The sequence below is a fragment of the Seriola lalandi genome, unplaced genomic scaffold, assembly GCF_002814215.2.
Source record: "Seriola lalandi dorsalis isolate HSWRI2012SDOR001 ecotype SW California unplaced genomic scaffold, Sedor1 jcf7180002054333, whole genome shotgun sequence".
Lineage (NCBI taxonomy): Eukaryota > Metazoa > Chordata > Actinopteri > Carangiformes > Carangidae > Seriola > Seriola lalandi.
The window spans coordinates 371,743-383,794 of NW_019524886.1; the positions used below are offsets into that span (position 1 = coordinate 371,743).

At 41.4% G+C, this 12,052-nt stretch overlaps 1 protein-coding gene across 1 annotated transcript in view; it reads left to right on the top strand.

The window, feature by feature from the left end:
- ccdc88b (coiled-coil and HOOK domain protein 88B) overlaps window positions 1-416 on the top strand; it is a 41,592-nt gene extending 41,176 nt beyond the window's left edge. Inside the window, exon 28 of the mRNA XM_023407317.2 lies at window positions 198-416. Coding sequence (XP_023263085.1) covers window positions 198-235 — 38 coding nt within the window. The 3' untranslated portion in view covers window positions 236-416. The remainder of the gene's footprint in view (window positions 1-197) is intronic.
- The last annotated feature ends 11,636 nt before the right edge of the window (window positions 417-12,052 follow it).

Here is a 12,052-nt window from a genome sequence, read left to right on the forward strand (position 1 = left end):
GCCAGTGTGCTATGTGCAGCTCGTCGAAATAGATCTATGGGCAACAAGTTAAATGTCAAGCTGAAGAAAAATTGGACTGTAAAGTAAAACTGTGCCAAGAGAGTAGTCAACATCTACAATCACTCAAAATGCAGATAATATTCTTTTGATTAAAACATGGTTGTGCTTATTAGACTGTGATCTTCTCTGCCTTCCAGACAATCAACACTCCAGTGACGACACCGCAACGGCCTGAAAGACCTTAATAAAGTCGTCAGTCGACTTTCAACTAAAAAAAAAAAAAAAATCAAATGTTTTTATATTATGTGCTTCCAGCAAACTGTATTAATGCCGCTTTTTTGTATGTGACTATTTTAAATATAAAGGTCCTTGTAGTATTTTTGAATGCATGAATGAATAAATACTTATATCAATGATTCTCAGTGTTGCCCAAGTTGTGATGAAATAAACCATCTCTCCAGTGTGGAGACTGAAACTGACAAAATGTAGTTAAACCGTTTCTAGTCAAGTCAGAAATAAAACTGAATACATCAATAAATAATATTTTTTACTTTAACCACAAATTAGTTGGTATGTTCATATAAGTTCTGCATTTATCTTTAACGAGCTCATGTAATTTCTAACTCCCTTAGTTCCTGTTTTTTTTTTTTTTTTTGTCTTAGCACAAATTCAATTATTTATCTATTCTGTTTTAAAGTTAACATTGATTTCTTTTCATTTTAGCTGCAACTATTAACCTTAACAGAAAAGTTATTGTAGCCCAAATGATGATCTTTTCCAACCCTAACCGTCAAACCAGTCAGAAATCTACACCAGCTGCTCCATGTGATGTTAATCATCCATATTCTGTATAAACTCTTTAAATAGTGACCTGAACTATTATTTATGGATGTTTTCGACCCAGCCTTCTACTACATTGGGTCAGTTTTGGGGCTCTACATGTACGTACACTCAGCAGAGACCCGCAGCTCTACAGTGTATATGGGAACACTCAATTTCAGATGCTTAGAGAAGAAATCAGGAAGTAGATTCATAAGGGACATCATAAATGTAAACATGTAGTTCAATGGTGGAAGGAATAAACAAGTGGAGCATAGCAGATAGAAGTGAAAGCCCTCATATGCAAATTTCACTTAAGCATTAAAGTTCAGTGCTTCATCTTGTCTTCCATAAACCTTTATAGGATTAACTTAAAATGTTCGTGTTCCTGCTGCTCCCTCTGATTGCCTCTTCCTTAAGTTGGCTCTCTCAAAGTCAAAAAAGTATCACTTTTAAGTGCTGATCACATATTTTCTGAGACATGCTTCCAGGAAAAAAAAGGAGAAGCTGTTAGATACCAGGTACTGAAATGTTGAATATTAGTTCTGAAACAAGCTGAACCAAGAGCATAAAGATCTCTGGAATTGACATACCAAACAAAAGGTGCCACACAAATCTATTTAAGATTATCATTTAAGTAAAGAACGAAGAAAAAAATGATTAATTTGCCTGCAGTCGATTTTGAGGCATCTCTCTGAAGGTCGGATTGATGCAGCAAGCAAAATAAATACATAAATCTAATGATAAACCTCCTTGTAACCCCCGGATCTGATCTGTGTACAGCAGGATAAGCATGGAGAAGCCTTGCCATCTGGCTCACATATGGTTGAAAAACCTATTTCATTTTAGGGTTCCTGTGGAAATCCAGTCATTGATCTAATGGCAAATGATCTGCACTCGTGCTTTAATGAGAATCGTCCTTAACTACTTTTGCTGTTGCACCAAATGGTGTCAGTGTGGAGCTGGCCAGGCCTCTGTCAACAGAGAAACAGACAGACGGATGAAGAGGGGGGAATTAGCATGCAGCTTTTCAAATGAGCAGACCTTAGAGTTCATCATGAAACTAAAAGGGCCCTCTTATGAGACATGCAGCTCCCAAAGAGCTTTCCTCCACCCAGATTAGGACGAGGATACGTCAGCATTTCCGGCAGGGGTTGTTTTTGAGTTTGTATGTGCGCAGAAGACAGCTCTAAGGATAAAAGAAGGCCGTAGCTCTTTTTCTCCAGCCTTCCCTCCCGGAAACACACATCCTGAATTATGATTTGCAAATGACAAATGGATCGCTAATACAATTCATGAATTATGTAGTTGTCATGGTGACATTAATCAAAAAGTAGGGCCCTTCTCTCGGCTCCGAACATTGTGTTTGTGGAATTGAGATGCATGACGGGGGCTGCACACCGAGCCGGCTGAGTGAGCGCAGGGCAAAGCGATAGCAAGATATTGGTTCTGCCAGTCACTCAGAGGCTTATTATGAGTGCAATGCAACAATCACACGCCCTCAGGCACACAGACAGACAGCGCCCACAGACAAACAGTGAAGGGTAAGGCTTTAAATCCTCAACGGAGGAGCCTTGTGGTTGAACACGCAGCACGAGTGTAACACAAGTTATTTTTCTCCACTTACAAACCTCTGCTCATTATCAAGAAATTCTTTAAGAGGAGCACTTGAACAGGAAGAGGAATAAAAAAAAACAAAAAAAAACAGGAATGTGCTTCCTTAGCAAAATGACCCTTGTTTATTCAGCATGATCTCTTGCTGAAATAAACCATTATTTTTAAGGATGGGGTTGTCCTTGTGAGCATAAAGAGGAATAGTAACATCAAATCAGTCAAAAAAAGCCTTGAAGGGAAAAAAAAAAAAAAGTAGTGAGAAAAGTCTTGGCACAAAATTAGTGATTAAGTGCCATCTCCACTCCTGATTTCTGAAGCGATGGATGATGGATGGCTGCCCCGGCTGACATCATGGCTGGATCTCAAGAGTCTGCTCAGCTGTTTAGTTATTGAGCACCTGAGAGTTGTTAACGCTATCTGCGGAAATCACTTAACCAACCCAGCTTTTCAGTGTTTTCGGCGTTCTTCTTCTGGCACAGACTTTCATCTCAGCCTTCTCTCTCTTTTTCCTGTTTCTCAATGAAAGTCTTTCCCTTTTCCCCCTCCATTTTTCTAACCACGAAGGCTCCGTCTACTTCTGCGGCTCTATATATCTTCTCTCTCCCCCCCCGCCCGCCCGTTTACCTCCATTCCTTGCTTGTGCTATCAAATTTTAATGACTGTGTCTTACTAAAGAGCCTCCAGTGACCAAAAACCTCACTTAAACCACTTAGTCCACTAAGTGAACAGGCTGGGAATCCTAAATACTTAGAGGTGCATTAGATTTTTCTTCAGTTGTGGTGCTTGCGTGAGATGAGTCTGTGTAAGTATCAACTGAATCCAAATCAAGCTGTTCCTCAACTCTTCCCAGGCTCGTCTCTGCAGACCGGCTGCTTTAGAATCAGCACACGCCATTGAAACTTCAATTTGGGTTAATAAAAAGTTGTAATCTGTGGTTTGTTGTTAGTCATTTTCTCCCAGCAGAGGCCCCTGGTGGGGCAGGCACCAAGACAACAGAGCGGTGAGGTGATCTTTGATCGGGAAGTGGTGGTGTAATTCAATTAATTATATTTTGCTCCAGGCAACAGAAGTCAGGGAGGGGATCATTGAGAGGGAGCACAGTACAACTAGGTGGAAAAATAACAAGTGGAGAGTGTGTGCCTGCACACCGACTGACCCTGCAACCTCGCCTCCTCACAAAACTGTCAAAATCTCTGTGCTTTCACTGGGCTTTTACTCAATGAGGTTAGTCCAAAGGTGAGTCTGTTCATCTATAACTTCTCTCCCTCTGCCTCCATCTATCTCTCCATCCCTTCCTCTTTACCCCACACTCCCCCTTCTCTGCTATTTCATCATCCTCCTCTCTCTCTGCTTCATTCAGGATCGCTCCTCTCCTAACAGTTTGTCCCTGTAGCTCCCATCCCCCCTCCTTCTCCTCCTCCTCCTCCTCCTCCTCCTCCTCCCTCATGCACTCCCTTTCTCTCTCCTAGTGTATTAAGGGGCTTTGACGCTCTCAGTAAAAGCTGATTTATTCTCTGGGTGGTATCGATCGGTTTCTGCATTAAAGATTATAATTCATTACCCCAGCCCCTTTTAATACATTAAACACTCAAAATAAAAATAAAATAACCCCCACCCACCCATCCAGACTCCCCGTGTCCTGAGGGTGCAGGAAAACACTCTTGTCGAGACGTCCGGCCTGTCGTCCTGGGCCCCAGAACTCCACCTGTGTCTGTGTCTGTGTGTGTGTGTGTGTGTGTGTGTGTGTGTGTGTGTGTGTGTGTGTGTGTGTGTCAGATGCAGGTTAGACACATCAAGCACAGGGAAATGCACACAGGGTGACAAATGCACAATGTGAAATCACTAATGTTAGTGGCCAAAACAGTCAACAATAGACAGAGCCGCAACAAGTAACTGATCAACAGTAAAGAAATCGTTTTAGTGACCTACTGTATAAAGGCAAAATGCCAAACGTTCACTGGTTCCAGTCTCTTAAAAGTGAGGATATCATGGTTCACTGAAGGTCTTTGGATTTGGGGGTTGGTTAGACAAAATGAGACATTAGAAGTCGTCACCTTGGGCATTTTCCTCCTAGTTTCTAGCCATGGTAACAGCGTGGCTCTAGGGATAATGTCAGTCTGTCATTTTCCAGACTGAAAGCCAAAGGGTCAAAGCTTTCGCTTATTCTGTGAAATATATCAATATCTGCAAATTAGTTCAAAATGTGGACAGACAATCATGGCTCTTAGACGATTAATCCTAATGGCTTTGATGATCCCCTGACGTTTACTCTAGCGCCACCAGCAGGTTGAGATCTTTGGATCAGTCAAATAGCTCAACAGCTATTGGATGGATCGCCATGAAATTTGGTGCACACATTGCCACCATCTCATCTAGTGTTTTTGTTTTTTCTTTATCTAAAAAATAAATGATGAATCTAGTGCCACCATCAAGTCAAAATTAAATTTTCTTTGATTTTGACCACAAACCTGCAAAAATCATTGTACCAGTCACGTCATTTAATCAAATCATTGTAGCTCGGCCTTTATGACGGCAGCAGAGATAGTCACAGAGCCGGAGGGACGTCTATGTAAAATGGAAAGCCAGCACGGCAGGACGGACACCAACACTATTGTGTTACACGACACATTTCTGATTCTGAAACGCTGGCATGCTATCTGAAATCACACACTGGGGCGGCATTTGTTTGGTTCAGTGTAAACAAGCAAAGCTGGCATAATGAGGGATCTACAGCAATATAGAAAGATCTATTTAAAAGAGGAAATAGACTAAACAATTACTTGAGAAAATAATCTGCTGATTTTTGTTAGACAAGACAGACCCCACCAATGTTTTTGCCACCAACTGAGTATAGATTCCTTTCAGACAGGTCAAGTTAAGGATTTGTGTACTGCCTATGTACACTCCCGTTTGTCAATACAGCTGGCCTCCGTGGGATAGTAAGGATTTAAGAAGCACCATGTGTCCCCTATTGATTTTACCCCAAATGACTGCACCAATTCCCTGCACAAAACAAGATTGCCCTTCCCCATTGTCTTGACTGATTGATTTTGTATCTCAGCCATGAGGACTTGAGGAGCATTCCCTGATTCTGCCTCCCTAGCACTGTCACTCAGACGGACAATTTCCCTCTTCATCCTTACCTCTCCCTGTCTCTCCTCTTTCTCCTTCCATTAAAAGGACTCTCCTACCTCCAAGCTCTAACTTCTCTCTGTCCGGCCTTCCCCCTCCTGCGGCCTTCGTCTCCCCCCTCTGCCTCTCTTTCCCTCTGACAGGCTTTCAGACAGTAAATCAGAGACATTGATCCAGCGCAGCGCCCAAGTGTCCTGGATTCTGCTAAAGAGCCATTTTCATTTCACAAGCAGTTTACTGGCCTCGCTGCCCCCCACCCGTAAACATCACCCTCCTCCCTCTTCTCTCGCTCTCTCCATCATGGCCTCATCCATACACATCACCCATCTCACCTAACTGCCAGATCCCCATCCTCTCTTGAGTGTGGCTATTTTCCTTACACTTTTTGCTGCCGACTTTCAATTTTCTTACAAGAGAAATACCTTGAAAGGCTAGAAACATTTTACTAACAGATACTGACTGCACACACACTTATACTCTGTGCCTGCGTTCTTCCACAACCAGGGTCCACAGCCCAGCTGGGCTCCTTGAATTGGTTCCAAGAGGTCCAACTCTAATTTCGCTTCTCTATCATTTCTTTGACATCAGCACAACTGAGAAATGTATAGGACTACTTTGTTAACAGGTTTCTCTGTCTATAAGGTAGTTTTCTAATCTAAGCCTTATTTAATGTGGAAAACACGAGAGAAAAAGCAGCCCAGAGTTGCTATTGTGTTAATATCATGCAAACATCACAAATCTTTATCTCTAAACCCGGAAGGAGTAGCTATCCAGTGTATTCACATATACACCGATCAGCCACAACATTACAATATGGTTGCAATGTCACAAGCCACTGAGTGTGTCCATCAAAACTGTCAGTCATTTCAAGTTGTGGCCACTGTTTTTCTGTGAAAAGCACTGTGTGTCTGGGATATGCTGTCATGACTTTTCTTGACATATATTAAATGTGGAGCTCCGTCAGTTTTCTCATGTTGCTTGTAAAACACACTTCCCACAGTGATGACTGTCACTGTTAACTGGCATTTACTCTAACATAAGCCACCTTTGTAGCAGTGTTTATGATTGCATTAAGCATTATTAAGTGTGATTAAGTAATTGCGATTAATAGTGCCCTAAACCACCATTTGTGTTTTGTGTAAAGCAGTTGATTCAAAGCTCTCAGATCAGTTTCCCACCTTGAATGAGAGACAACCTGAATGGAGATCTGTCCTAAATATGAATGACTTCTATGAATTCTCTTGTTGCATTTATGTAATGTGAGCAGAATGGAAAGAATGGGAAAACCTCCCATTAGACCAGTTTGTGTTCATGCATTTTTCCAATATGTTAGCCAGTGTTACCCTTGCAGCCACGTCACTTAAGTAGCCAACATTAGCTACTTTGCTGTAAGTATTTGGGACACTTCCTTACTGGTGAAAGCACATACAAATAAACTGTATATAGCTCTTTTACATTAGCTAGCTACTTTGTTTAATACAGTAACTGACAGTGATGTGGTTTTGTAGCTATTTTGCCGCAGGGTTGTTTGTTGTATGTTGTAGCTCTTTTTGCCAAGTCGTAGTTGTGAGAATCTCCGGATGATGCCAACTCGGGATAACAACAAAGAAACTGACATGAGTACCCCCCCCCCCCATTTGTAATTATGGTGTAAACAATACAACGTGAATGTGACATATTTCGGTGTTATGTGCTGTGTATCAGTTCTGATTGCTGACTTTTATCCTTAAGTGCCCGACACCACAAAGTGACATTTGCTTGTCCACACCCTGCTGTTGAAGAGGGACAACAGAGCTGCTTAGCTTTGCCTGGTCTCCAACGGGACAATAATTTCCACACGGTTTATTCAGAAAATCATCTTTGCACCATCGACTCCTGTTCGATAACTGCCTGCAAACCACTTTTTTTGTTTGTTGTTCTTTTGTGGGACAGTTTTTACTCCAACTGAGGCGGTAACATAAAAGTGAACTCAGTTGTCACACAGCTAATAATCTACAATAGCTTCCTCTATTTTAGATTCTCCAGTTCCCTCACAGGTCAGCACTATCAAGACAGCTTGCCGTGGTAAAGCTCTTGAACTGTACACAGGTCCTCTGACTGTGATGATTCTATTAGAAATAATTGAAATGTCATTTTAAATTCTGGTGCGTCCAGGACAAACGCCAAAGATCCTGCAGACACACAAAGGTGTTTTCAGTCACTGTCTCATTAGAGCTATGTTCAGCTGGGAAGTTGGTGGAGCTGTGTATGTGAGGTCAACTGACTCCACTTATGCTTAAGGATGAAAACAGTTGTATTTTGTCCTTCCCAGAGTGGCACAACAAAGCTAACAGGGGAATCAGAAAGACATGAGTCAAGCACAGTACTGTCTATACAGTATGATGCTGTACACCCCTATACAGTCATGAAAGGAGCGCTGTGTCTGAAATCACACCCCCATTCACTACTTCTTATATAACAAACAGTCATTAGTTTTATCTATACTAAGCAGGAAACACGTAGTGTATGACTCATTATGTATCATAATTGACGGCTGTGGAGTAACACGACTAATTTTTGTACAATGCAACACATTCCAATGTGGGATTATTGGCAGAAAGCAGTGTACATGTCATGAACAGGATTTGTTTTGGCTGTGGAGGATTTTTTTGGGCACTATAGAGCACACATTTCACAATTGTGGTAGTAAAAAGGGAATAGACAATGAATTCAGCCCTTAAGAATGCAAGATGTGCCAAAACGTAGATCTTTAAATTAAAGACTGCATCAGAGTTATTACAATGTGCAGCTCTCCCCTCCTTTCTTTCCGCCCATAATTTTAGTTCAACAAGAGTTAACAGAGTGACAATCTTCCCACATTGAATGATTATAATGGCTGCTGTAAGGTAGAAGCAGATTTTATCGAGACAAATATATTTATTGTGAAGCACTTTGCAACTTTTATTTTGAGAAATGCTGAATAAATAAATCTTTATCTACAACACACACTCAGAGAAAGATTTGACACCTTATGTGATACACATTGCTGTATTTGACAAAACCTGCATATAAATAAATTAGCTTATCACACTGCAATTAACTGCACTACCCAGGCCTGCAACAACAACACAATGAACAGCTGAGACACAGCATAATGAAAACCACATTCAGAGAGCTTGCCACAATAAAAACCATTCAGCGGAATTGCAAAACCGCCAATTTCCCTCATTTTATATAAGAGCATTTCAGCCAAACCAGAAACAGTGCAACAGCAGAGAAATGCAGCTTCTGAATAAGACCCACTTAGATTAAAATGACACAATGCAAAAGCAATAAACAAACAGACAGACTAACAATCTGAAGTTTATTCCACGTCTCCCTGCTGGAAGAAACTCAAACTGAGCAGCAACAAATATGTTTAAGTGCCAAGAAAATGTTGAAATGTTGACAAGGCAGTAACCTACTAGACTGCAACGAACAAAGTCAGCAACAGCATTCATCAGCCTGAAATAATTCTTCATCAAACACCTGAGAGTTCACTGCCTTCAGATACTGTTAACGGAACAAGCAGTTGACATTTCCCAACACACACTCAGTACTTTCTCCCTCACACACACACACACACACACACTTCCACAGCCTTTTGCACATGAGGTCTTTGCCATTGAAGGTATTAAAAAGGTACACACACACATATCCGACGCACACACAGGTGTGTTAGCGGGCCGTGAGCAGTGAGTAATTTCCAGGGCCAACAGGATTATCAGTGTATGTTCAGGAAGATGGCAGGGGATAAGCCTTCAAGTTAACGAAACAGTTAGCGTAATTGGTCTTCATCTGTCATCTCAAACAGAGCTGTGGACTGTTTGAGGACGAGAGAGAAAGAAAGAGAGAGGGAGGGAGAGATTACTGACGGGACAGTGATGAAAATTGGTCGGAGGATAATGAGTCTAGTTGTCTTTTCATCCTCCCATCCTGTCTCTCTCTCCCCATCTCTCTCATTATTCAGAGTGACTAGTCGGAGAGTAGCTTCACAGTCTGCTGCTTATTAAAAAAGCCAGAGTGCCTTTAGATGAGTTCATCAGGCTCTCCATCTCTCTTTTCCCTCCATCCCTTCATCCTCCCGCCAGCTCTGCATCCTCTCATCCCTTCATCCCCACCTTTTTTCCCTTCCCCTCTCTCAGTTTGAACTCCTACATCCTTCCTCTCTCTGTCTCTCTATCCCTCCCTCTTCCATCTGTTTATTTTTTCCACCATCCTGTAGAGTAAAACAGCGAGAAGGAGAGATGAGGAGGAGGAAGGAGAAGAAACAGAAGAGGCCCAGACATGAGGAGAATCAAAGAGCTCAGGAGAGGAAAAGACAATCCCCTTTGTGACAGATGATGCTTTTATACAAAAAGGGGGCTTCTCCCAATTTCCTGTTGCTATTCTTTGTAGTTTATTTTTTCCCCTGCAACCACTCTCCTTCCTCTGGCCCAGCACTCCACCTCCCTCCTCCCTGTGCGTCTGCGCCACCGTGGCAGATTGTTTGGAATCAATAAAGATGGTTGTTGGCAGATGAAAGTCATGGGGCGGGACGGTGGCTCGCTAAACACTCATTTCGCTTCACACAAATCACCGCCTGCGTCCCGCCGACACGTGACGGCCACATCCCGCAACAAACAATTAAAACCTCATACAGATGCGCTGCAGGGAGAAGCATGATGGTGCTTGGATAAATACACATATGGTGTGTTGTGACAGGCAGACAGGCAGCTAGGGTAGATGGGATTTGGACAGCATGGAGACAAAAAGGAAACAAAGGAAGGAGGAGAGAAGGGGGGAGGATTGATGATCGTTGTTAAAAATTAACAGGTGCTACAGTCATCAAAAAAAAGAGAGAAGCTATGAAAGTGGAAAAACTGCAAAATGATACTTCTGGTAGCACAAGTATTCAGATGCTTTACTCCAGTAAAACTAGTAACACTACAACATAATACTTTATTACGAATAAGAGCCAAGCACAATGTAGCTACCTAACATACTCATACTTTAACAATAATACACACACACACACACACACACACACACACATATACATATATATTAATTTCATCCTGTTTAGTCACAACTTTGCTCACTTGTTTTCAAACATAGCAGGCAAATGCTGTGACAACCCACTGCACGTGACCTGCTCAGCACCAAATGACGGACAGACACAGGTAGTGACCAGCTGTTGAACACAGTGAAGCATTTAGCTGCAAAAGAGCCAAATATCTCCCTCGGGGATTTGGTAGAGAGCAAAAACACAGCTAAAAACAGAGTGGACACTGGACTACAAAATGAAATATAAAATAAGCAACTGTTTGCTAACAAGTTCACCATAGATTTGCTATAGCCACATAGCTAACTTTAGCATTAACAGCTGTTTACTTACCAGTCTGGAAGAAACGTTGCGAGTTCAGCATCAGACTTTATTCCTATACTCACCAGGAGTTGTCTCCAGAGGTGGAAAGCAACGCCAATGTCGAGTCTTTCACATCTTACTGAAGTGAGCTCGCTGACCAACCAGCCCCGGCCACTGTCGTCGCTTTCCAGTGGCGTCTCACTGCGGCCTCCAATCTGCCCTCAACACGTGGTTCAGCTCAGTGGGCGTTTTATAACCTCTTGTATTATAAAGACTATAATGGCGAAGCTCCTGTCAGAGAAAACTTAGAAATAGCCCCTTAAAAGTCGGCTACCTTTAGTGAAAGTACCTCTGGCCCTCTGAGAGTGATTTGCATATTACATGTATGTTTTATTGTTATATTTGTCAAATTATTGCTTGTCATTGATATTTATGATGAAAACGGTTCAGTGATAATTCATTATCATACCTTATCAACTTTCAGTGGAATTGTATGGTCACAATATAAATGGATTTTATTACCATTCTAAGAGATACAAATCTTTTAATTATAAACTAGTCACTTAAGTTCTTGACTTACATGGATGGAGACTTTTATGTCTCTTATTATCTTAAATTTTTTTTATTATGACATACTGTATATTATTGTTGGAAGAACAATAAACAAACTATAAATATCATGTTGATATTAACCATCTGACCCAGCCTTACTGATGCTTGTTTATATATGTATATATGCAGTTTAAGTTAACAAATAATTTTAAAAGCAGACGTCCTTTGTGTGTAAAATCTGAATCTTCAAAGTAACTAGTACCTACAGAGGTCAAATAAATATAATGCAGTAGAACATTCAATATTTCCCTCTGAAATGTAGTGGAGGATAAGTATAAAGAAGCATAATCGAAATGCTAAAGTAGAACTATCTTAAAACTGTGCTTAAGTACAGAATAAATTTACTTTCCACCACTGCTGACAGATAAACAAATTCCCTCTTCCTGTCTCCTTCACATACAGACGAGAGAAAACGAGGAAGGAAATATTCATGTGAAGTGTTCCCTTGTGATGCTCAGCTCACTGACTCGTATTGCATCCCGAGAAATAATCAATTCACACACACCAGAG